The sequence below is a fragment of the Neofelis nebulosa genome, chromosome 7 (assembly GCF_028018385.1).
Source record: "Neofelis nebulosa isolate mNeoNeb1 chromosome 7, mNeoNeb1.pri, whole genome shotgun sequence".
In the NCBI taxonomy this organism is placed as follows: Eukaryota; Metazoa; Chordata; class Mammalia; order Carnivora; family Felidae; genus Neofelis; species Neofelis nebulosa.
The window spans coordinates 11,246,580-11,272,694 of NC_080788.1; the positions used below are offsets into that span (position 1 = coordinate 11,246,580).

At 48.3% G+C, this 26,115-nt stretch overlaps 1 protein-coding gene across 4 annotated transcripts in view; it reads left to right on the top strand.

Annotated features, from left to right (window-relative positions):
- SLCO3A1 (solute carrier organic anion transporter family member 3A1) overlaps nt 1-26,115 on the top strand; it is a 313,852-nt gene that overhangs the window by 40,891 nt on the left and 246,846 nt on the right. For all 4 annotated transcript variants that reach the window (XM_058736684.1, XM_058736683.1, XM_058736685.1 and 1 more), the window contains exon 2: nt 24,121-24,586. In XM_058736684.1, the coding sequence (XP_058592667.1) occupies nt 24,121-24,586 (466 nt within the window). The remainder of the gene's footprint in view (nt 1-24,120; nt 24,587-26,115) is intronic.

Sequence of the window (26,115 nt, forward strand, 5' to 3'; positions counted from 1 at the left end):
CCTGGTGCGGGGAAGGCACCCACATGGGAGATTCATTTCCTGTTTTTAGGGAGACAAAGGACGGTCTGAATGTCTTTGTATCTGCTGTTTCTTATGTGACTTTAATTCAAAATAATCAAAACGCCAGAGTGGCACATTTTGAGATTACCTGCCCTGAACTCCCATCAGCTGTCAACTAGCCGCAGATGGCTAAGGAGCACTTGACGTGAGGCTAGTACAACCAGGGATTTTAAATTTTGTGCAGTCTTAATTTCCACTTACAGCCGCCTGTGGCTAGTGGCTACCATGTTGGACGGAACAGGTCTCTGAACAAAAGCGTTCAGTGGTTGTGATTCTGTTGGTCTGGTTTTGGCATTTTTGTCAGCATCTGCATTAGCCTGCAGCCAGAATTGAGAACCATAGGACTGGAACTTTCAGGCCAGCACTTTTTTATCCACCCACACATCCATCCATCCATCCATCCATCCATCCATCCATCCATCCATCTACTCTTCTTGGCCCTAGCAGTCAGCAAAGAGATCTTGGCTCTCAAAGAGCTTGCCTGCCACTGAGGGAATAGATAATGTGAAGGCACAGGATATATGATGAGAACAAAAGAGGGCTTTGCGCTGGTGACTGGGTTGGAAGCGATGGCGGTGCTTGTTCCAGGAAAGCTGGGACCCTGTTTGGTGGGGAAACAGCCTGGTCCTGATCTGGGATAAGAGTGTTCCTGGCAGAGGGAGCAGCCAATGGTCTTAAGTTGGGACCCTGTTTGGCCTGTGTCTGAAGCAGGAAGAAGGCTGTGTGGCTGGCATGATGAGCCTGGAGAGGACATTGGCCAGAGATGACCTTAGAGAGGAGGGCCCGGTGGGAAATTTCAGGACCTAGTGGGCGAGAGTCTGGAGCTCGGGGTTTTTATTCTGAGCGCCATGGGGAGCTGTGGGAAAGTACTGAGCAGGCCTCCTGTACTGCGTGCCATGTAGTGCGTGGCTGATATGGGGAGGGGATAGCGGTGGCTGGGTACAGATGGTACAGGGGAGACAGAAGAGTTTATAGATGGGGATCTATCAAGGTGGAACCGACAGAACTTCCTGACGGGTCGACTGAGTATGTGAAGGTCGCAGAGTGTTTCTATACCCTCCTTCCCAAATATACCTGGACAGTGAGACTGGGTATTTGGAGTACCCACTGACTGATGAATAAGCTTATCTTCCTTCCACCTTCAGGAGACTGCTTCAAGGCTTTGAGAGGCTATGGAGTGTGGGTGAGGGGGGGGTCATAAAGCACGTAGCCTGGAGCAGTGTTTCCCCGCCAGCAATGTGCGGATCACCTGGGGATATTGCTAAAATGCAGAATCTGACTCCTTAGGTCTGGGGTCTGAGATTTTGCTTTTCTAGAAGCCTCTTTGGGGATGTCAGGGCCACCTGTGTTTGAGCCCCACTTTACCCCCTAACGGCTGACTTGACTCCCTATTGTATGTTCCTGCTACACAGAGCACGGAACAGTGACCCTCCAGACCCCGTGGGTCTCGGGAGCAGGTTGTAGTGAGCCAGGAAGCACTCTCCCAAAGCCGAGTCTGTTCTTGCGGATCTACAAGGGCATCTTGGATGGGTGGCTGTGAGCCCTCTCCAGACACTCAAGGAACTTGCTTTGTGGACAGGGAAGACCCCGTTCCTTTGTCCTTTGGGAACAAAGTTCCACAGCAATTATTTCACAGCCTGTAGCTCTGTACCCTCAGCTCCTCAGGTCCAATCTCTAGAACTACCTTTGAGGGGATGTATTTTACATGAGAAAGAAGGCTTTAAGACAAAATGACCCGTGGGCAAGAAGGCACATGGCTCTCTGTATTTAAGCAACCCTGCGTTCTTTTTTTTTTTTTAATTTTTTTTTTTTTTAACATTTATTTTTTTTTGAGACAGAGAGAGACAGAGCATGAACAAGGGAGGGTCAGAGAGAGGGAGACACAGAATCTGAAACAGGCTCCAGGCTCTGAGCTGTCAGCACAGAGCCCGACGCGGGGCTCAAATTCACAGACCGCAAGATCATGACCTGAGCTGAAGTCGGTTGCTTAACCGACTGAGCCACCCAGGCGCCCCCCTTTTTTTTTTTTAAATTTTTTTTTTTTAACATTTATTTATTTTTGAGACAGAGAGAGACAGAGCATGAACGGGGGAGGGTCAGAGAGAGGGGCAACCCTGCGTTCTTAACACAATGCATTCACTTGGTGTGCCGGTGGGAGAAATGAGACGTGATTACATCACCGGAAATGTTAACAATGGGATGATGGGTTTCAGCAGTTTCAGCCGAGGGGGCATCCAAAGCGGTGCCTCTAGCTCTCATTTCTTTTTTTTTTTTTTTTTTTAAATTTTTTTTTTTTAATGTTTATTTATTTTTGAGACAGAGAGAGACAGAGCATGAACGGGGGAGGGTCACAGAGAGAAGGAGACACAGAATCTGAAACAGGCTCCAGGCTCTGAGCTGTCAGCACAGAGCCCGACGCGGGGCTCGAACCCATGAACCATGAGATCATGACCTGAGCCGAAGTCGGACGCTTAACCGACTGAGCCACCCAGGCGCCCCTCTAGCTCTCATTTCTTAATGAAATGGGTAAGGAAGTGTCAAGAAGTTTCATATGATGCGTTTCCCTGCAGAGCATCACGGTAAGTGAAAACAGTTACCAGGCTGTAGGACTTGGGGTTGTTTCGAAAGGAGTGTGCGCCCGTGTACAAGGGGCCAGCTCAACCGTATTGATCATCCGGGGCCGGCACAGAATGCTTTATTGAGGCAGGATCCCATATGGAAGCTTTTTGTAAGTGAAACGAACATTTGATTACTGGGAGAAAATGACCGTGACTTGTTATTTGGTTTCCTAGCCGATACCATTGATTCATGGTGTCTCTCGTAGTTCTTAATAATCTGCCCCATTTCATACTAGATGGGGATACTGCAGTTGTTCTCTTGGCCCCTAGCCCGTACATTTAGGGCTGTTGTACCAAGCTGGTATGCCAGCTTCCTTCTGTCTAGTCTTTGGAGTTCCCAAGTGCTGTGGCTTTTATCATCGCAGGTTCTTAAATGATTATGTGGTAGTTTGCATTTTTATTATGTTCTTCCCTTCTAATAAATGCAGATCTTGCCTTTAGAGCCCGCACAGATTTAACGCAGGAGACTGGGGGGCATGGAACTGCCTTGACCCACCTCAGTCATAATGAACCGTCCCTTCTCTTGTTTCTGAGTGGAAAGCCATTCAGTAAAGCCACTCACTCTGTCTGTGATTCTACTCCTCCACGGAAGCCTGATCCCTCCAATTGCTGTTTCCCCCTTTGTTTCATTTCTCTTTATGGAATTACAGCTAACGCCAGGGATAGCTGCTGGAAAGGAAGAAACAGGCGTGGTTTAAGAGAGCCCTTAAGGAAATGGTCTTTAGTGCATAATACGGTCCTAGAATTAGGGCAGGGAGGGGGCTTCTCCCGTGTGGATGGAAAAGCTCCCCGCATAAGCCCGTGCACCTCTGTACCCTGTGCTCTGTACACCGGCACATTATTTCCCGGATTCAGAGCGGTGGCTTCTATCACAAAGCTGAAGAAACTTAATCTGCCAACCAAATAAAAGTCCCATGCGTGGTGTGGCCACAAAAGCTTCTCAGAGGTGGGACTCCAGGCAGAAATGGCACGTGGACCAACTTTCCAATGTGAAGAAAGGTGAGCCTTACATAAGATGTTTATCATCAGGACGTGCCTTGTCTTGTAAGACAATGGTAAGAGCTGCACTTAGAAAATGTCTCTGTGATGCCAGCTAAGATTCTGCCAAGACGTATCACGGGTTTAGGAGCCAGACAGTCCTGAGTTGAAATCTGCCTCTGCCACCTTCTAGCTGTGTGATCTTAGGAAAGACACATAGCTGTTCTGATCTCGAGTCTCCTCCAGAAAACACAATAATGCCTTCTTGGCAGCCAGAAGGCTGGGAGAATTAACAATAAAGTATGCTAAGTTCCTATCACACTGTTTGCCACTTTCTCTGCGGATTGTTGTCTTTAAAACAAAACAAAAATATTAGGTTGGGTGTTACAAGTAGGCTCTTATGTAAAGACTTGATGTTTTCACGTTCTTTGGCTCAGAATAAGCCCACAGCCGTCTCCTGATTTCTGACCGTCTCCTTCATCCTGGCTCCTTAGACTATCCCAGAACACACTGTGGCAGGTATCTCTGCTGATGCAAATGCTAGGAGTGTCATCTTGATGCAGCTGTGTCCCGGGACGCTGGCGGCTGAGTGGATGGGTTTGCTCCCATGTGCCAAACTCCGTCCGTGTCACAGCCCAGGCTCTGGCAGGAGCGTGCCAAGGAACGGTGTGCCAGTATTGGAACTGGGTGTCCAAGGCCAGTAATTGCCAAGACCATCTCCTCTGTTTTCCGACCCGTCGAGGCAGCGTGCAGTGAGTAACCTGTCAACCTGAGCCCTAACTACCGGGGCAAAGCCAGGTGACGTTGAGTGAGAGCAGGAGTCTTTTGCTGTAGACACACAGCATTTTCTGAGCAGAAATTGAATGAGATGCAGAAAACACACGCTTGGGCTTTGTGTCTGGCGTTCTTCTTGGCTTACGTGCAGGTGTCTCTTTCAACACATCTTATTTTCTAAGCATGAAGTCAAAGGGAGATAATGTGACCCAGTTAATATGATAGGGCTGCGGCAATCCCAGGGGATGTATCCGTTTCCATCCGTCACATGCGGGGCTGGCTCCCTGCTCAAGAACAGAGCCATGGTCCCCGTTACCAGGGCACACAGCAACACCGCTTGTGCTCAGCTTTCTGGTCTGGAGTTGGGCGGTAGCCACTTCTTACTGATGTGAAGAATCCAGTGCCCTGTAATATCCAACTGGAGAGGCAAATGCCTTTTTCATTCTACAATCTGCAGATTGCAGTCCTTCCGGAGAGTGCATTTTCTTTTACATTTGATATTTCTTTAAAAAAATTTTTTAAAAATGTTTATTTATTTTTGAGAGAGAGAGAGACAGAGACAGAGACAGAGCATGAGCAGGGGAGGGACAGAAGGAGAGGGAGACAGAATCAGAAGCAGGCTCCAGGCTCTGAGCTGTCAACACAGAGCCCCATGTGGGGCTCGAACCCACAAGCAGCGAGATCATGACCTGAGCTGAAGTCGGACACTTAACCAACTGAGCCACCCAGATGGCCCGACATTTGATAATATTTCTAATACCGTCTTAGACCCGCTTGTCTATGTAGTTTCCTCAAGCTGTGTCTCTCCTGGCTTGTAGCTTTTATTAGACATAAACCATGTCAGTTCCATAATAGTTGTCCTTGTTGAGCCTGGTTCTATTATTCCCTGGCCTCTAGAGTCATTTGGGTCTTTTCTGGAGGAGCCCAGAGGGCTGTCTGTCCTTCTTCATCTCCAGTTGAACTGGAAAGATTCAGTTAAAGGAGTTTAACATTTTAGATGCGCAAGAGACTAGCATTATACCCAGTGTGTTGGGGTTCCCCAACATGCCTTCTTGATGGAGGTGAAATCACCCCCTAGTGGAGAGGAAATTGCTTCATGTGGGTGGGGAGGGGCACAAAAATGTACTGCTTTTTTATGTATAAAGTGTAGATTTACATCAGTGTATAAACATGTACAGTGTATCTGTGCTATGAAAATTTCATGGGGGCCAATTAGGAAGAAATGTCTCAAAGGGCTCTTTGAGGGTGATTGTGGGGAAAAAAAAGTTTGAAAAACCCTGCTATAGGATTTTACTATAGATGCTTCTTCCGATGCCCTGTTCACAAAAAATAATGTCCGAAAGGAAACCCTTTGCTCTCTATGTGGGGTGAAGATGTCACCAGGTATAGTTCTAGAAGAAAAACCTGGTATGTTTCCAGCTGAAGAGCTGCTTGGAGCTCTTTGGGGGCAGGCCTTCCATGAGTTTTAAATAGCATCAGAGTCTCCCAGAGAGATTTCAAGAGGGCAACTCCTGGACCCCACCCCAAATGTATCCCAGAATCTTCTGGAGCTCTGGACATCACTTGGGTGATTCCTAAATTGCCAGACTCACACCAAGTCCGTAACTACTGTTCTAGAACGTGGAGAGAAAGTGGTTTAGATTGGAAGCTGACCGAGGGCCAGAAAGGGAGACCATCTTATGGATGTCACTCTCCCCACCCCTCCTGACCTCCCCCTGCCACTATGCTTCAGCAAACCGGATGGTGCACGGGTCACCAAACATGCCTCAGCCTTTCCAACCTCCATTCATTTGCTTCTTAGATTCTCTCCACTCGGATTCCCTTTCTTTCCTCTTAACCTGTCCACTTTCTGCTTGTTCTACAAGACCTCACTTCCATGATTCCTCCTGTGGAAAGCCTTTCGCGAACCTCCCCCGTGTTGTTCCTTCACTCGCGCATTCTGCCTTAACTTTTTAGCTATTTGTACCTATTGTCTTCTTGTCTCCCCCCATTTTTTTGAGGCATAACTTAATATACCATAAAATCCATCCATTCTAAGTATACAATTAAATGATTTTTTAGTTAAGTTACAAAATCATGCAACAACACCATAGTCCAGTTTTAAAACCTTTCCATCACTTCCAAAAGTTTGCTCATGCCTGTTTGCAGTCAGGCCCCACCCCATCCTAGCCTGAGACTACCCTCTTTCTCCCTCCTTCTCTCTATTCCTTCCTTCCTTCCTTCCTTCCTTCCTTCCTTCCTTCCTTCCTTCCTTCCTTCCTCTTCCCTTCCTTCTTTCTCTCTCCCTTCCTCCTTTCCTGGACATTTCGTGTACATGGAATAATACAATATACAGCCTTTTACCTCTAGCTTCTTTCAATTAGCGTGACCTTTTTGTGGTTAATCTGTTGTTTTAAGTTTATTTTTGAGAGAAAAAGCACAAGTGGGGTGAGGGGCAGAGAGGGAGAGACAGAGACAGAGAGACAGAGAGAGACAGAGAATCCCAAGCAGGCTCCATCCCAAGCAGGCTCCGTATTGTGCTATCAGCGCAGAACCTGATGTAGGGCTCGAACTCACAAACTGTGAGATCATGACCTGAAGTGAAATCAAGAGTTGGATGCTTACCCGACTGAGCCCCCTAGGCGCCCCTGAGGTTAATCTAGGCTGTAGCATTTATTGGTACTTTGCTCCATTTCATTGCTAAAGACTATTCTTTGGTATTCAGATTTAGTAGATATTATATTAACTGGACTGGATTAGTGTTGGCTTTATGGCTATACCATGTTTTGTTTATCCATTGACCATTGATGGGAAATGTGGGTTGTTTCCAGTTTAGGGCTATTATGAATACTGCTGTCACAGTCTTTGTGTAGACATGTGTTTTCCAGTCCTCTTGGGTTGCTTGGAGGTGGAATTCTTGGGGCATCTAAATTCATATATAACTTTTTTTTAATGTTTTTATTTATTTTTTGAGAGAGAGAGATAGAGTGTGAGTGGGGGAGGGGCAGAGAGAGAGAGGGAGAAACAGAGTCTGAAGCAGGCTCCAAGCTCCCAGCTGTCAGCACAGAGCCCAGCACGGGGCTCCAACCCATGAACCATGAGATCTTGACCTGAGCCACCCAGGTGCCCCTCATAATGTAACTTTTTAAGAAAGGCCCAATTGTTTTCCAAAAGTGGCTGTGACCATTTTATCTTTTACATTCCTACAAGCAACACAGGAGGCTCCAGTCCCTCTACATGCGTGTGAATGCTTGGTATTGTCTCTGTTTTGTTTATATACCCATTCTGGTGGGTGGGTAGTGGCACCTTTGAATTTCCCTAAAGAAGAATGATGCTGAGCATCTTTTGAAATGCTTATTAGACATTTACATGTCGTCTTTGGTGAAATTGTCTTTTTAAATTACTTGCCTATTAAAATTGAGTCCTTTGCCATTTCACTGCTGAAATGATTGGAAGATCATCGGAAGGAAGTGGTGCTGAAATTATCTTTAACCTTACTGATTTTCTGACTAGTTGTTTTATCAGTTACTGAGAGGGATATTACTGTGTCCAGTTGTTATCACTGAATTGTTTATTTCTCCTTTCACTTTGTCAATTTTTGCTTCATGTGTTTTGGGGCTCTTAAGGTTGGTGTGGTTGGGTGTATATCTGCCATTTCATAATTTATTTTGTCTCATGTCTTTTTTATTACTCTGTTCCTTCTTTATTGCCTTATTCTGTGTTAAATAGATATTTTCTTGAGTTTCATTTTAATTCCTTTTCTCCCTATGTTTTGAATTATTTTCTTAGTGATTGCTTCTACAGTATGCATCTAAAGTCATCACAATCTGTTTCAGATCAGCACTAACTTAATTCCTGTAAAATATGAAACGTTTGCGCCAGTACAGATCTATTACTTTCCCTTGTTTGTGATATTATCAAGTATATAACATCTATATGTGTGATGAATCTTAACAATGAATGCAGTGTTATTGTTTTATGCAATCTTCAGCCTTTTAAAGAAGTTAAGATGGGCACGCCTAGGTGGCTCAGTTGGTTAAGCATCCAGCTTCGGCTCAGGTCATGATCTTATGGTTTGTGAGTTTGAGCCCTGCCTTGGGCTCTGTGCTGACAGCGTGGAGCCTGGAGCCTGCTTCAGATTCTGTCTCCCTCCCCTGCTCATGCACGCACATGCGCGTGTGTGTGCTCTCTCTCTCAAAAATAAATAAAAATAAATTTTAAAAAATAAAGAAGTTAAGGGAAAAATATATTTAAATAGCCTTTTGTACTTAACACCCATATTGAAGTTTTCTAGTACTCTTTATTTGTGTATATTTGAGTTACTGTATGGTATTGTTTTCTTTCCACTTTAAGGATTCCTTTAGTATTATAAGTAAGGAAGATCTGCTAGCAATGAATTCTCCCAGTCCTCGTTTATCTAGGAATATCTTTATTTTGCCTTCATTTTCAAATGATAGTTTTGCTGGATATGGAATTCTTATTTGAAAGTTTTTTCTTTCAGTTCTCTAAATATACTATTCCATTGCTTTCTGACCTATGTTTTTTTCTGATGAAAAGTAAGCTGTTAATTTTATTGAGGATCTCTTGTGTTTTGTTTTTGTTTCTGTTTTTGCTGCATTGAAGATTTTCGTTGGTCTCTACCTTTCAACATATATGTGAACAGACTATGTTTCTGGGCATGGAGCTCCTTGCTTTTGTTGTACTTGGGGTTTATTGAGATTCTTGAATCTATAAAGATTCTGTTTGTTTTTCTTCTTGGTTCTTCAGATTGACAATAGTTATTAATTTATCTTCAAGTTCACTGATCTTTCATCTGACATCTCAAATCTGATACTGAGCCTCTCTAGTGAATTTTTCATTTCAATTACTATACTTTTCGACTCTAGGATTTCCATTTGGGGTGTGTGTGTGTGTGTGTGTGTGTGAGAGAGAGAGAGAGAGAGAGAGAGAGAGAGGTCTGTGTCTTTATTCAGATAATCTGTTAGATTATTAATATAATATTGCTATTTAATTATTCAAACATGGATTTCTGTAATGTTTTGAACATATTTAATAGTAGATGTGTTGAGGTTTTGTCAGCTGTGTCCAACATTGGGGGCCCATTTTCAGATGACTCACATTTAATTCTATTTTTTTTTTTTTTTTCAATTTAAGTAACCTCTATGTCCAGTGTGGGGTTTGAACTCATGACCTGAGATCAAGAGTTGCACACTCCTCTGACTGAGCCAGTCAGGTGCCCCCAGATGACTTTTATTGTCTTTTCTTTTCCTCTTGAGTAAGGAAGGGCTATGCTTTTCTGTTTGTTTTTGCATGACTGAATCTTTTGTTGAAAATTGGACATTTTAGATAATATACTGTAACAACACTGGATTTGGTTTTCTGTCCCTCCCTCAATGCCACCCATTCTTACCCATGGTTTGATGTTACTCTGTTTAATTACCTGCCTGAACTAAGACTGTGATATCTACCTTTTCTGCGGTGTGTGGCCATGGTGTATTTTGTTTTTAATTTTTGGTTCCTGTTTTTTCTTTGCATGTTGTAAATTCTTATTTTATTTCATTTCATTTTATTTTATTTTATTTTATTTTATTTTATTTTATTTTATTTCTTTGCATGTTGTAAGTTATTGTTTTTATTTTTATTTTTATTATTTTTAATATAACTTATTGACAGATTGGTTTTCATACAACACCCAGTGCTCATCCCAACAGGTGCCCTCCTCAGTGCCCATCACCCACTTTCCCCACTCCCCCACCCCCCATAACCCTCAGTTTGTTCTCAGTATCCAAGAGTCTCTTATGGTGTGCCTCCCTCCCTCTCTGTAACTCTTGTTTTTATTAAAAAAAAAAATTAAAAAAAAATTTTAATCTTTCTTTATTTTTGAGAGAGAGCGTGTGAGCAGGGAAGGAGCAGAGTGAGAGAGACACAGAATGAGAAGCAGGCTCCAAGCTCCAAGCTGTCAGCACAGAGCCAGACGTGGGGCTCGAACTCACAAACCGTGAGATCATGACCTGGGCCGAAGTGGGACCCTCGACCACTGAGCCACCCAGGCGCCCCACTCTTATTTTTATTTTAAAGTCTGGCTTCCTAGGGGTTGCCTCTGTGTCTGCATAGTCAGAGTGCATTTTCAAATGCCTCAAGCACTAAGATTGCATTCAGAATTAGGGCAGTTTTTAAGTTTCCCCAGCTTTTACTTTCTTCTGGGTCCTTTTGCACCTCCTTTGTCTACGCACACAGGCTCCCAGTCTGCCAGGAAGGAGTAGAGAGCGAGAACCGTCTCGTTTCTCCTCCGCTTCCACACGTCCTTTCAGTCAACCAGAGCTCTATGGAGAGCTTATCAAAGACTGTCATGGCTGATCTTGCTGTTGAGTTTCTGTCTAGTCCACCGGTCTGTTGCTTGCCCCAACCAGCATCGCGACCGCAGAGTAGCTGATGTTTGCCACTCATTTGCCATCGGGATTGCTATCTTTACTGACAACGCCCCTGAGTGGGGGTTTTCAGGTTCCACTTCAGATCAAGTGGCCTCCTTCCAACCGCGAGGCTGCGGGTTTGCATGGCCAACCCGCGTGATAGAACAGCTGTGCCAAGCTAACATGGGAGGGGCACGGGAGGGAAAGAGCCCGGATTCCCCATCGTCACCAGAGGCTCAGAAGTTTTCATGAACAAATGTTCCTCAGTGCCTGTTGATTTCCAGAGTCTTGAAATAGTGTTCTTTGTTTTGTTTTACAATTTTGTCCAGGTTTATCATTGTTCTTTTTAAAAAAAATTTAATGTTTATTTATTTTTGAGAGAGAGAGGGAGGGAGAGGGAGGGCAGAGAGGGAGGGAGACACAGAACCTGAGGCAGGCTCCGGGCTCTGAGCTGTCAGGGGCTTGAACTCCTGAACTGCGAGATCATGACCTGAGCCGATGTCAGATGCTTCACCAGCTGAGCCACCCAGGTGCCCCTTATTGTTCTTGAGAGACTTTGTCGCGTTTCTCACGCTGCCATTCCAGCTCCGTTGTCTTTTTCCGTCTTCTAGAGAGCAAACATCATGTGGCAGTTAAATAGGATGGACTCTGACACCTGGACTGTCTGGGCTTGACTCCTGGCCCTGCCGTTTACTTACCTATGAGACCTTGGTCAAGTTACTTAACTTCTGGGCCTCTGTGACTGCATCTGTAAAATGGGGATAATAACAATACCTACCTGGGGTGCCTGGCTGGCTCAATCAGGAGAGCACGTGACTTGTGCTCGCTTCGGCAGCACATGTACTAAAATAGGAGAGCACGTGACTCTTGATCTCAGGATTGTGAGTTTGAGCCCCATGTTGGGTGTAGAGATGACTTAAAAAAATCTTAAAAAAAAAAAATAGTACCTACCTAATGGGGTTGTCGTAAGGACAAAATGGATTTCACATACACAGAGTGATAGAGGCTGTGTTTGACACACTGTAGATGTTATAAAATGGTAGTTCTGATTATTAGTTTACTGAGGGAGGGACTCTATCTTATTTACTATCTTAGCTCCCATACCGTTTGGCCTGGTACTTTCCACACAGTCAGCTCATCTGACCTGGGGATCATCTTTACTAATCTCTTTTTTTCTTTTTTTAATTCTTTTTTTTTTTTTTTAAGCTTATTTATTCTGAGAGAGAGAGAAAGCATGCATGTGTGTGTGCGTGACAAGCTGGAGAGGCACAGAGAGAGAGAGAGGGAGAGGGAGAATCCTAAGCAGTCTCTGCACTGTCAGGGTGGATCCTGGTGTGGAACTTGAACTCACAAACCATGAGAGCATGACCTGAGCCGAAACCAAGAGTCAAGATGCTTAACCGACTGAGCCACCCAGGCACCCCTCATCTTTACTGATCTTTACTAATCTTATTTGCTGCCTGTCTTAGCGCCCATATCCATGGCCTGGTACTTTGTGCATAGTCTATTCATCTGACCCTCGGATCATCTTTACTGAGTGATGCTTGACGTTTAGAGGAAACGAGGGCAGCTCTCGGAGTAATTGTGGCGTGAGCACGAAAGACTGCAGGGGACCCAAGGAACAGATGGCTTTGTGTCTCATTGAGGCCAAATGTTAGTCAGTCTTTGTCTTGGGCGCCTGTGTTTTTCCTCCCAGCCCCAGGAACTGCCTGAAATGCCTGGTGCCGCTCACACACCATATTGAGTTCGAGCCCGGGTCTGCCCACTTGTGTTTGTTTCCAAGAACTTAATTAGCCCAATTGCCACCATTTCCAGAGTTCCCTTGCATCAGGCACCTCCAGGAATGGACAGAGCAGCTTGGCTGAGATGCTTATTTAGGTACTTGCGCAAAGCAAAGGGCCACCGGGGAGCTCTGGGAGGGCCGGGAACGTTCCATGTGTGCTCATCAGCCCAGGCTGCACTCACCCGAATGGAGCCATCGTGCCAACGGGAAATCAATGCTCCGTCCTCTGGTGCACACACCTGGGGGGACCCGAGTACCGGCTGGATTCAGTGCTCACTCACCTCCTCGGCAGGACGCCTTTGTGCAGGAGAGCATACGTCTCACACTGCTGTACGCGCTGCTCTGTGGGCTGCAGACGGAAGACGGTCCTTGTCCCCAGGGAACGTTCAGCCTTCCTGAGGGACGCCAGGTGTACCAGAATGATGACTACAGGGGAGTCTGAATCAAGTGTTGTGGTTGCAAGGGAGAAGGTGGAGGCAGGGGGGATTCACGGAGGAGGTGGATTGGTGGCCGAGTAGGGATCTCTGAAGTGAGTGGCGTGAGCTGGGTGGTATTTTGGCCCCTGTGAAAATCGAAAGCTGGGCGCTGAGACCGATCCAGGCCAGTGTAGGAAGGTGCAGCTAGGGATTGCTGAGTTGGGGAGGCAGGGCGGCAGAATGTGGCCAGATGTTGGGGTCTGCTACCCCGAGGCCAGGAGCTTGGACTTTTCTGGTTGGCAGTGGGCATCAACCGGGGTTTTAAGTAGCGAACTGACTGGGGACAGGTGGGGTAGGGAGCCAGGGCTGACTGTCAGGTTTCTGGGACCTGGGACCTAGCAGATGTCAGGGAAATAACTCATGTTCGTAGAGGGAGAGATCAGAAGAGCTGGGCTTGCTGATCCCGGGGCAAGGGTGTTGGAAGGGGTGGAGAGCAGAATTCCGTGTTGGGACCCGTGGAGGCTGGGTGCTGTGGTTATCCTCCAGAGAGGTCTGGAGCATGGAGGTGCAGTATGGCTGCGGGGAGAGCTGGGGTGCCATCGGTATGCTGGAGACAGACTAGGGAATGTACGGATCCCCCCGCGGGGTTGTATAGTGACTCATAAACAGTTGGTTGTGACCTTGGCCATAGAGAACAAGAGAAGAGGAGGAGGTGGGGAGCAGGTGGCAGGGGATGGGGAAAGTGGGGGACAGCAAGTTGTTTGTGTCCTGTGTCAGAAATCAGAGAAGATCTGCGTGAGAAGGGTGGGGAAAATAGCAATCACATTTAGGAAATAGGAACTCAGTGGGGACCTTTATCAAGGGCATTGTCCCATGGCCATAGCACAGTAGGGAAGCCCAAACTCATGGGGTTGACTTGAACATAGAAAACAGGGAAGTCTACCCTGCAAGTGTGGACTTTCTTTACGCCTCTTCTTTTTTTTAATGTTTGTTTATTTTTGAGAGAGAGAGAGAGATACAGAATGCAAGTGGGGGAGGGGCAGAGAGAGAGAGAGGGAGAGAGAGGGAGACACAGAATCCGAAGCAGGCTCCAGGCTCTGAGCTATCAGCAGAGCCTGACGTGGGGCTCAAACCCATGAACCATGAGGTCATGACTTGAGCTGAAGTCAGACACTTCGCTGACCGAGCCACCCAGGCCCCTTCTTATGCCTCTTGATGGAAGGCGAGAAGAATGGCAGTGACAAGAATGTAAATTGATGTAGCCGCTACGGAAAACAGGATGGAGGTTCCTGAACAAATTAAAAATAGAATTAGCAGATGATCCAGTAATACCACTACTGGGCATTTACCTCCCAAAAAAGGAAAACACTAACTCGAAAAGGTCTATGCACGCCTGTGTTTATCACAGTGTTCTTTACAAAAGCCATGATATGGAAGCCACCTAAGCGTCCACTGATGGATGAATTGATAAAGGAAGGGGATCTTAAGTTGTTTCCTGTGGATGAGAATTGGGCATATTTGTGGATAGGATAGAGAAGGAGCAGCTGGAGAGGGTGGAAAGAGGGCAGAGAGGTGAAGAAAGGTATCCAGGAGACAAGGAGGGCGGGTGGGTGGGCAGAAGGACCCATGCTGAGTGGGAGGGAGGGAGGCTCCTTCCCTGGGTGGAGGTCAGCTGGGCATCTTATGGCTGCATTCCCTCCCTTATGCTTCCTCTGAGCAGGATCCCGCCTCTGGCTTTGGCAGGAAGAGGCAGTGTTGTCCCACCTGCCCCAGTGATAACCTCTCCACGACTTTGTTCAGTTACAGCTTTGGTACCTTTGGTACTTCGTTTGGTGTTTATTGGTACCGCATACTTAGCACCTTGGACAAGGTAACATGCATTCCACAAGTAGTAGACTGTTTTACTCATGGTAGAGTGAGACCCCAGGAGCGTTAGGTTTGCTTTTATTTTAATATGGGGGGGGGCAGTGCTCAGAGCTGGGCTGGGCATCAGGAAACATCTCTGTGAGGTACAGGTGTACGATGCTGGGCAAGTGACTTCATTCCTCCGGGCTTCTGGTCCCTCCCAGTAAAGTGTGAGCAACGGGCTAGATCATCCTCAACATCCACTTTAGTAGGAGTGACGTCCATTGTTCCCGTGACCAATCGCTGCGTGTCTTAGGCAAAGCCGAGGGTGTTTCATGCCTGAGATGCACCAGAAGGATGGACGGCGAATCAGAGCAAGTTGCTGAGATTGCTGTGAGCGGACTGAGGAAGATGAACTCTTACTGTGTGTGACTGTTTCCTTCAACGGCTCTGACACCAAAGTTGCGACTTTCTTACGCTAGAAGCTTTTTAGCCATGCACATGAAACAGGCGTTGTTTTGTTCTGATCTGTGTTTATCTTACACCTGGATGTGCAGGCTTTGGTGAACGTATTATTTTCTTATCAGCTTATTTGTGGGGTTCATTTCTTGGAGAGGCTATAATTAAGCAGAAGCAGATTATCTTGGTAATCAGGACGTGGGTATTAGAACTTAAATACCTGTCTGGTGGCTTGCTGTTGAGGAATTTATACGTAATGGTTTTGTACCCTGTTCTGGTAGAAACAATTTGTACGTAGTATACTACGCTGTGTCTTTGGACTGTCTTCGAACTTGTTCATCCTTTGTGATCATTGTCTGTTTTCATAGCTTCCATCTCCGTGATTCTGCCGGTGCGGCACAGGTATTCAGGGCTGGGTTTTTCACTCAGCTGACGGTAAGCCTGCACCCTCGGGCATGTAGAGAAGTTTAATTCAGTGAACACAATTCTGCCTGAGGGGAGAGTGTTGGTATGCGTGAGTTGTTAGTGTGTTAGAAATTTCTTTCTTAAGGCACTGTGTCTGATCCTGGGGTGCCTGGGTGGCTCAGTGGGTTAAGTGTCCGACTTTGGCTCAGGTCATGATCTTGCATTTCGTGGGTTCGAGTCCTGTGTTGAGCTGTGTGCTGACAGCTTGGAGCCTGGAGCCTGATTAGGATTCTGTGTCTTCCTCTCTCTCTGCCCCTCTCCACTCTTTCTCTCTCACTCAAAAATAAGTACACATTAAAAAAAATACTGTGTCTGGTCCTCTAAACAATTTTGTTGAATGCTGAGGAAATCATTTAACTCTTATTGTTCTTGAAGTTTCTCTCACAGAGGAAACCTGGCATCACATCCATTGTGAATTGAAAGCATGACTGAAGTTATTTGTATAAAAGGTGCTAAACACAAATTATTAATAATAGCCTGATGCGAACATTTCTGGTAATGACTTTAAAGCTCAGTAACAGAGTGGAAGAACATTCTATTGCCCAGGGATGGAGAATCTTTGTTTTTTCCATGATGGACCACAGAGCCATAGAGAAGAATCGACGATGAGATTTAGAAGCAGGAAGCCATTAGATTTAGAGATGCTGTTTTAGGGGAATCATAAAATGTTATCCTTTCTCATAGAATTAATTGAACATAAGATTTTGCTAAATATAAGGAGCAATAAAAAGTGTGTTTTCATTGTACTTTAGGGCTATTTAGGGAAGAGAGTTAGCAGGAGAGAGAGAGAAGAGAGAAACTAATGGGATGTAGAAGGAAAAATAGTCTGGGAAAGATGCAGATCATGAATAGAGAAGGGTGCAGGGAATGGCAGAGACAGAGGCTTAGAGCAGAGACCAGTGAGGCCTAAGGAAAGCCAGGTGACGACCCTCACTTGGGGTGACCAGAGGAAACATCGTTGCTCTACATAAAGAGAGAGTCTCTGGACTCTCAGGATGTTGCTGAGGAAGGGGAGGGCCATGTTGCATATTCGCAACACCAGGCACCTGACAAAACACTCCCCCACATTTGAACCTCGTGGCAAGCTGTGAGGGCAGGATTGCCTTCTCCACATCACAGACGGGGGGGGGGGGGGGGTGGGTGGGGGGGGAGGGGGGAAGGAGTTGCAGGTGTATTAAATTAAATGCTTTGCCTACGGCCATTTGGCTCCCTGAATCTGTTGTGTTTTCCTCCGGCCCCCTCACACATACTGATGGCTTTGGTGTCGACCGGAGGCCAGAGTTATGTCTAAATCAGAGATTCTCTGCATAATTCTTTTTTTTTTTTTTTTTTTTAAATTTTTTTTTCAACGTTTTTTATTTATTTTTGGGACAGAGAGAGACAGAGCATGAACGGGGGAGGGGCAGAGAGAGAGGGAGACACAGAATCCGAAACAGGCTCCAGGCTCTGAGCCATCAGCCCAGAGCCTGACGCGGGGCTCGAACTCACGGACCGCGAGATCGTGACCTGGCTGAAGTCGGCCGCTTAACCGACTGCGCCACCCAGGCGCCCCCTCTGCATAATTCTTACTCTGCTTTTTGCGAAAAATGGTTGGAGGATGACAGCCATTTATTATGTGGTCATAATACAGGTTAAATCATCCACCAGAAAGAAAACAATATTGACTTAATGTCTCTCTTGCCTGGCTGACCTGTGGAGCAGGCGAGCAGCCTGTTTCCCGCTCCCCCCCCCCCCCCCCCCCGCCCCGGGTCAATTACCAGAGGCCCTGTCTTCTGTCCCCTGGTTCTGCAAACCTCCCATCCTGGAATTCACAAGTGAATGCCTTGCGTGTAGCATTTCCCTTGTGCCCTAAATTACGTGCTCCAAGCAGCTGCTGTTCAGATGAAAAACAAAACCACCCAGGGTGCCTCATTCACCTGATGGGATTCCTGCTATGGCTTCAGCACAGGACAGTGTTGTCTGGGCCTAAGTGGTTAAGCCCCTTCCGCACCACCCCCTCCCTTACTGCAGGAAGGCGTGCCCTTGGCGCATCAGACAAGAAATTGAAGCTGCCTTGCAAATTACTTTCACGGAATTAAAAAGCTTGCATTAAAGACTTGCCTAGATTGACTTTTCTGTGCCAGCAGCAGGAATGCTTCACAAAGTTGTTATAAAGGGCCAGCGCTTTTACTGGCAGACATAGGAATAACGTGATTTCCCAAGCTGGATTGACAGAGAACAGTAGAACAAGGAGTTGGGGGAATCTGTGGCCTGTGGCCAAATCCAGCCCACTGCTTGTTTTTGTTAATAAAGTTTTATTGGAACACAGCCACATCCATCGTTTCCATATTGCCTATGGATGCTGCTTTTGTGCCAAGATGGCAGGGTGAGTAGTTGCTATGGGAACTGTGTAGCCCGGAAGCTTCAGATATTTACTGTGTGGCCCTTTGCAGAAAAAGTGTGCTGGGCGCCTGGGTGGCTCAGTCGGTTAAACATCCGACTTCGGCCCAGGTCATGATCTCATGGTTCATGAGTTTGAGCCCTGAATCCAGCTCTCTCTTCAAATTCTCCGTCTGCCTCCCGCCCCTCAAAAATACACAAACATTAAAAAAAAAAAGGTGCTGATCCCTGTTCAGGAATCGCTGCAAGGGGACCACACTTCCTTTAGGTGACTACAGTTCAGCGTGAGCTTGACATCTCCTGCATTGTTGTTGCACCTGGTCCCTGACCTGGACCCTGCTGCTGGGCACCAGAGTTCAAGGGCGAGGCTTCCTCCAAGTTCCTTGGGGCAGCCTGCTGCGCTCTCACATCCCATGCCCCTCCGACAGAAGTGCTTCGAGATGGGTCTTCTCCACATTCACGGGCTCCTTCCAGCCAGAGGAGGACCCCCCCTCCACCACCCCCCCTGCGAGGTCCTTTTGCTGTACCTTCCTTTCTCCAGGCCTCCTCAGCTGCCCGCTCTGCCCTGTGTCCCTGCTCCTGCACCTCTCCCATGGGCGCCCTCTGACGTTCTGCCAGCACTACCCTGCTGAAGCCTCATTACCCACCTGTACTGCTGAGATCACTGCCAGGGCAATTTCTCCTCTTTCCATGCTATGCCTCACTGCCTGGATAATGTTGCTCCCGCTCAAGAACCTCCCTTGGCTCCCCATTGACCTCCAAATCAAGGGCAGACCCTCCGTCTGGCCTTCAAGGTTGTTTTCTTTCTGATTATTCCTCACAGTGCCCTGAGCCCAAAAGGTCTCCCCCACCGCGACTTACCCCAGGGTGATCTGGACTGTACCGCCCACGCCCCACTGATCTTTGCTCTTGGAATGTTGTGACCCCCCCCTCCCCCACCCCCCGTTCATCCTTATTGCATCCCAGAATCCTAGATATATTTTCCTTCTCGTGCCACCGAACACCTGCTCTCACTCTCTCGAACCTTCTGCCACTCTGCCCCCCTGTATGGTGGGCTGTGGTGTTCTTTGGTGGCTGCTTTCTGCTCTCCCCAGATTATAAAATCCCACGGGGTAGGGACGGTCTCTCATAGTTCTGTTTCTTGTACCTTGCCACGGAGCGGGCACTCTGGAATGGGAGTCACACAGAGCATGCACACGAGTGACGAGGGCAGCGTTTTTATGTGCACCTACTGTGTGCTGGCAGCCCTGAGGCGTGGCCTCCTAATGCTCGCTCGGGCAAGCATCGTTATCCCCGCTGCCCTGATGTGCAGACAGGCTCGGCAGGATCTGCCAAGTGCCGTCCGAGGCAGACAGGACCTCCAGGCTTCCCTGCTCCCATGCTGCCCCCAGAGGAGCGTGTTGCATGGTGTAAAGATCCGTGCAGGTGCGACGCCTCTGCTGTGTCCGTACGGCATGTCTGCGCACACACAGACCCCTGCCTGCCTGTGTCTTAGAATCGCTGGGAGCTTTGAAAATACGCACACCGGGGCCCATCTCTCTTAAATTACGGGAGAGTGCTGGGGGTGGGGGTGGGGCAGGCACTGGGTTTTCAAAAGCCCCCCCAGGTGATTCTACTTGAGGCCACGCCCTAAGCCAGAGTAAGAAAGCGAACAGACCTCTGGGAAGGTTCCTGGGGGCTGTCCTGACCCTTGGCTGCTGATCCCAAGAGCTTCTCATTCCCTGAGTTCCTGACACCCTCGGCACTTTTTGAAGGTGAGGGAGGGCTCCTCTGTAGGTGGCCGTGGTCTCTCGGTACCTCCCGGCTGAGGGGACTTGCGACAGCATGGACTGAAGGTCTCCTTTTTGGGCTGGGCCCCCCTCGCTGCGGTTGGCCTGAGTGTGCCTCAAGCCCTCTAAAGGGGTGAGCTCCCCCAAAATGCAACCCCAGTGTTGCCACGTGAGTACGTCCCTATGAACTGAAAATGAGAGAGTGCTTGTGATTTGTATTTAATTTAACAAAAGAAACTCTTCAATCTTGAGCAGGGTAGGTTTGTTGAGTATAGAGCAGTGGTTCTCAAAGCGTGGTCCCCGGAGCACCATCGACACCACCTGGGAGCTGCTGAGAGCTAGAAATTCCCAGCCCCACCGCATCAGAAACTCGGAGGTTGGAATCTGGCAGTGAGTGATACCCTTCCGGGGGATTTTACTGCCTCTGAGGTTTGAGCAGCGCAGCTCGGGATGGATGGTGAGGACACCTGGAATCTTGGTGGTTTTCTGCCCCAGCTGGGCATCTGAGACCCCTTCCCCCCGCCCCCGCCAAGTCTTAGAAAATCTCAAGCTCCTTCCTGGGTCTCCTCTCAGGGTTTGGGAAGTTGTATTTCGAACACGTGCTCCCAGAGACTCAAGACGCTTTCCATCAGTCCTGTTACCCATTAAGTAAAGACAGTTGTTCCCTTCACGCATCTTTCTCCTTGCTGGGTTGTTCGCTGCCACATAAAAGCCACAAGTGGGTTTTATGGCTTCATGCATACTTAATTAGTCCATCCTCTCAAAATTGTGTTTTAAGTGAGTGAAAACATTTGCCTCTGATCTAATCCACAAAGCACCTTTTCAGAATGTTTGCATGGCCGAGGCTAGTGAGGGGCCACAGGTCAAGGAGGCAAAGACCTGTCACCCCCATGGGCTGCTCTGCAAAGAGCAGGTTCGAAGCAGGACAGGAGCTGCAGGCACAGACGTCCGCTCTTTGTAGAAGAGCTGATTATTTTTTGTTTGGCCCACAGCTGTCTCTATCCTCACCATCCTTATCTGTCATCAGAAGTGTCCGCACCTGTGTGATACTTTATGACGGGGTGCACCTGGCAGAACAGAGCCGTTGTCACGTTTGAGATCCGCCGCCTAATATGTATGTCATTAAGCCTCATGGCAGGAATGAAAAACGGCTTCCGCTCCAACCTTCCCACCTGTCCACCCTCCCTCTCCGCCCGTGGTGGAGGTCGCCAGGCTCCAGAGCCCACCAGGCAGCTTGAGATGACTCCAGTGTGCCCACAGGACCCTGCCCACACGTGTTCCTCCTCTATTTCTTGGCATCTCTCAAGACTCAGCATGAAGGCCTGGGTGAAGCCCCCCTCCCCCCCCCCCCCCCAGGCAGGTAGGCTGTTGTGTTTTGCACTCCCACGCGGCATTACCTATCATAAGCGTGGCTAGAGCGCGTACTCTCTCATGCGTGTTTGTGTTACAAAGCAAAGGAGTAAATAAATGAAGCCTTTGTTTTTCCTACCCAGAGCTTCCGGAAAGAACTTCTTTGGCAGTATTTGAAAGTCAGTTTAAGGAGACCAGACTTGCTAATAAATTTCTTTTCTCGACAGTTGCAAACACTTGGTGTTGGGAAAATAATCTAGCCGCGTAGTTAGGGCTGTCAGAGTCGCGAGCTGGCTTTGACTTGCCTAGAAAGTGCGGTGGAAATGGGAATCCGAATTGCAATGTGGGCAACAGAGCGGGTACCCAGCTGTCCTGTCACAGTACCCGTGTTAGAACGTGGCTCTGCAGGGCTCGCCCCCAGGGCCAGTGCTGGAGGAAAGACGACAGTAGCGGGTGCCATTGCGTTAGTGCTGTGCACCCTGGACCAAAGCCATCTGGGGACTGTAACAAAATCCTGGGGCCCAGGCTGTCCCCGAGACCAGCTGAGTCAGAAACCTGGGGAGGGACCAGGCATTTGAAATCCTTTCCTAAGTGCTTCCAGTCCAAAAGCGGCATTGAGAACCACTGGGTTAAAGGAGGCTGTTTCTTTCTTTTCTTTTTTTTTTAATATGAAATTTATTGTCACATGGGTTTCCATACAACACCCACTGCTCATCCCAAAAGGTGCCCTCCTCAATACCCATCACCCACCCACCTTCAGCCTTCAGTTCTCAGTTTTTAAGAGTCTCTAAAGGAGGCTGTTTCAACATGTGGGGTTGAAAAGGAGGGAAGGAGGAATCCATCACTTGGCTCTTCTGTTCTTTTTCATAAGGCAAATAAAGGCATGCTAATCCTTCTAGGTATAGCTGTGCATGCGCCTGGTCAGAGGCTGTGGATGCGTGGACAACGGTGCACATATTTATATGTTTGGAGGAAGGCTAAATCCACACGACTCTCCTTTCCGTTTCTTAGCAACACACAGCCCAGCGTCTCCGAAGAGGAGTTTCTCAAGTTCTGCCCATTTCTCTTGCCACTGTATGGACTCAGGCCTTTCCTTGTCTCTTGTTACAAGTTTGCTGACATTCCTTTCTTTACTCTTCCACCATCCATTTGTCACACCGTGGCCACACCTGGCATCTTTTCCACTGTAGAAACCTTTGATGTTCACCGGTGTCCCCTGATAAGTGACAGTGGTTTATAGATCGCCCTTCCCAGCACTTACACCTGTAGGGTGTTTATTTCTGGCATCAGCCCTAAGAGGTAGCACTCTTATCCCCATTTTATAGACAGGAAAGTGAAAGCAGCTGGTGAACTGCCCAAGGTCACAGCTGGGATGGACCCACACATTCTGAACCCAGAGTCCTGGCTCTGCCTACGAGCTCCCGCTAGGTAGGGAAAGACGGCTCTGTGCTAACAGACCTTTCATTATTTCCAATCTTTGTGTGCATCCTGTTAGGTTGTTGTTACTTTTTAGGTTTCACAGTAATCCAGGCTTGGACAGGTTAAGCACCTTGACCGAAATCCTAGAGCTAATTAAGGGTGTAAGAGCTAGGATTCAAATCAGGTGCTCCCCTCTCCATACTCTGCATTTTCCCCCACCACACTGCATGGGATTGTCTCATTTCTTTAGGGTGGCATCTGTGACTCTTTAGAATCCGGTGCCCATCCACCTTTCCAACCATTTTCCATTCTGTTATTAAATCATGCCACATGACTTTTGCTCACACTGTTCCTTTTGCCTGGAGCGTTCTTTCCTGCCCAGCTAGGGCTATGAGACCTCCCAGGACAGGGACCCTTGGTGATAATACCCCCTGTAGAGGCCATTTGCATTTTCTCTCCACCTCACAAGCCCTAAAATGATGCATCTGCTCTTGCCCTCCCCGCCCCCCCCCCCAGTCATGTGATGGTTGCAGCCTGAATGTAAGATCTAGTCACTTTGTGTTTTAGTTGTGCATGTTTGCTTTTCTGCTAGGTGGCATCTTGAGGCCAGGCATCCTTTCTTCCTTCTCTCTCTCTCTCTCTCTCTCTCTCTCTCTCTCTTTTTTTCCCCTAGGACATTTCCAAGCCACCAGGAGAGGTTAGTAAATATTTGTTAAACAAATGAAGGGCAGACAAGAATACAAGGGTGGGGAAAGCCTTAAAAATCTTCCATCCAAGAGGCCTGGGAGGGGCTGCAGTGAGTGCATAGAAAAGTCAGGGATGTGCTTACTTGGTGGCCTTTAGGGAAATGTATGTTGGAAATTTCCAGAAGGAAACCGAGCTAATGATTATCCCAGTGAACTAATCCAGCATATCCATTTTGCCAACTAGGTTTTTGGCTCATTTTATTTTCTTCCGGTGTGCTTTGCTAACCTAGTAAAAAGCCCATGGCCTCTGTGCCCTCCCAGCATGGACTTTCTAAATAGCGTATATTTTGGAGCATGTAATGATGGACTTCAGGGCTTTTCCGGGACTCATGAGCCCTGGTACATGGTAGTGGGGGTCGGGAAGGGGAAGTTGTGCTTCCCAAATGTAGGCAGAACCTTTGAGGAATGGAACAGGTGCCAAGAAAGAACTTCCTTTGCCATTGGGGAAGTTGGGAAAGTTAATTCTTTTAGCCGTTGACTTAAGGCTGTCATACTAAGTAAACATTTTTAGGACTCTTCGGGGTTAAGTTGCTTAAGTCACTTTTGCATCCTGTGGAAACCGCTCAGCGGCCAGGGCCGGCCCGGCAGGTGCACTCCGAGGCCAGAGGGGGCTTCCGCTTGGGTGGCGTCCGTCAGCATTGGCCTTGAGATTTCGTTTTGCACCCCACAGGTGAGCGTCCTGACCACCCTGGAGCGGAGGTTCAACCTGCAGAGCGCCGACGTGGGCGTGATCGCCAGCAGCTTCGAGATCGGGAACCTGGCGCTCATCCTCTTCGTGAGCTACTTTGGGGCGCGCGGGCACCGGCCGCGCCTCATCGGCTGCGGCGGCATCGTCATGGCCCTGGGAGCATTGCTGTCGGCGCTGCCTGAGTTCCTGACCCACCAGTACAAGTACGAGGCGGGCGAGATCCGCTGGGGCGCCGAGGGCCGCGACGTCTGCGCCGCCAACGGCTCGGGCGGCGACCAGGGCCCCGACCCGGACCTCATCTGCCGCAGCCGGACCGCCACCAACATGATGTACTTGCTGCTCATTGGGGCCCAGGTGCTCCTGGGCATCGGTGCTACCCCCGTGCAGCCCCTGGGCGTCTCCTACATCGACGACCACGTGCGGAGGAAGGACTCCTCGCTCTACATAGGTAGGAGCTGTGGTGGTGCCGGGTTCGCTCCCCTGTGGTCCATGCTCTGTTAGTAGCAGGGGCGCCTTGACAGAGGAAGGCAAGGTGGGCCCCCCCGAGCTTCTTGACGGTTGTCCGACGTGGCTGCACATCTGCAGGGGGCGGGGTTGAAAAATGGGGATGCCTGAGTTGCACCCCCAGGAAATCCGGTGTAGTTGGTCTGCCGTGCCACTGGGACTCTCCAGGTGATTACCGTGTGCGGCAGATTTGGAGGTCCTCCTTTGCTCCGGCATGAAGAAGCTCGAAGTGGGAAGACGTGGTCAGGAAGGGTTAACACGTATTAATCTGCCATGGGTATGGGGACTTTGAGCCATCTGGCATTAGCCACCGAGGTCTGTTTGGGGTCTACACCTTGGAAGCCCCAGTGTTTAATAATCAAACTGATCTTCTGGTCATTGTCCTGTTGAAGTTCAAAGAGACGATTACAATCGCCCCCCCCCCCCCCCCCCCCCAACCATTTGGTATCCTTCAGAGTTGGTGACTTCTGGTAACTTTCTGCATGGGGGGTGTGCCAGGAACTGGAGATTTAGGGGAAAAAAGAAGGTATGTGTGCGTTTTAAATTTCACACCGTAATAGCCTCTGTTACTTTGTACTGGCACATTGGAAGCCCCTCACAGGTTACGGGGTTAAGGAACCTCCCCACGTGTGAGCTGTTCTTGCAACAAATGGGGTCCTCGCTGCTCTTGGGCACCGTGGCAAGGTCATTTGTATTGTGAGGGCCTGGCGAGCATCTCTATCCCTTGTTTACTAAGTGTGGATTACTAAGACTTGTCCCCACTCCCTGAGCGCTCAGCTTTGGCAGAATTCCTTCTACCCGTGGAAACTTTTTCCCTCCTGAAGCACTGTGCTTTGAAGTATTAAGTTAATGATCACACAGAGGTTTAGGTTAAGCTAGAACCGGAGCAGAATTTGATGGAAAGCTCTCTACCTGGGCAGCTTCCACTGTTGATGAGCTAGGAGGGTTTGGAGCAGTTACGGGGCTCGGTGCTGGGTTTCCTCTGTGACTTTCTGTCCCAGCTGTGGAGTAAATGCTTTTGTTGAAAACCTGTGCTGCAGGGGCGCCTGGGTGGCGCAGTCGGTTAAGCGTCCGACTTCAGCCAGGTCACGATCTCGCGGTCCGTGAGTTCGAGCCCCGCGTCAGGCTCTGGGCTGATGGCTCGGAGCCTGGAGCCTGTTTCTGATTCTGTGTCTCCCTCTCTCTCTGCCCCTCCCTGTTCATGCTCTGTCTCTCTCTGTCCCAAAAATAAATAAAAAACGTTGAAAAAAAAAATTTAAAAAAAAAAAAAAAAAAAAAAGAAAACCTGTGCTGCAAATGTTCACGGTTCTCTGTGAACGGGCTCAGGGTAAGAAAGGTGGATGGAAAGCGTGTGCCTCTCCATCTAGGGCTGGAGCCTGGTCATGACTTCTCTGTGGAACACGACGTGGGAGAGGGGACTTCCCCAACCCACGATGGCCAGACCCTCTCCCCCTATGGTTAGGGTGGGTACTG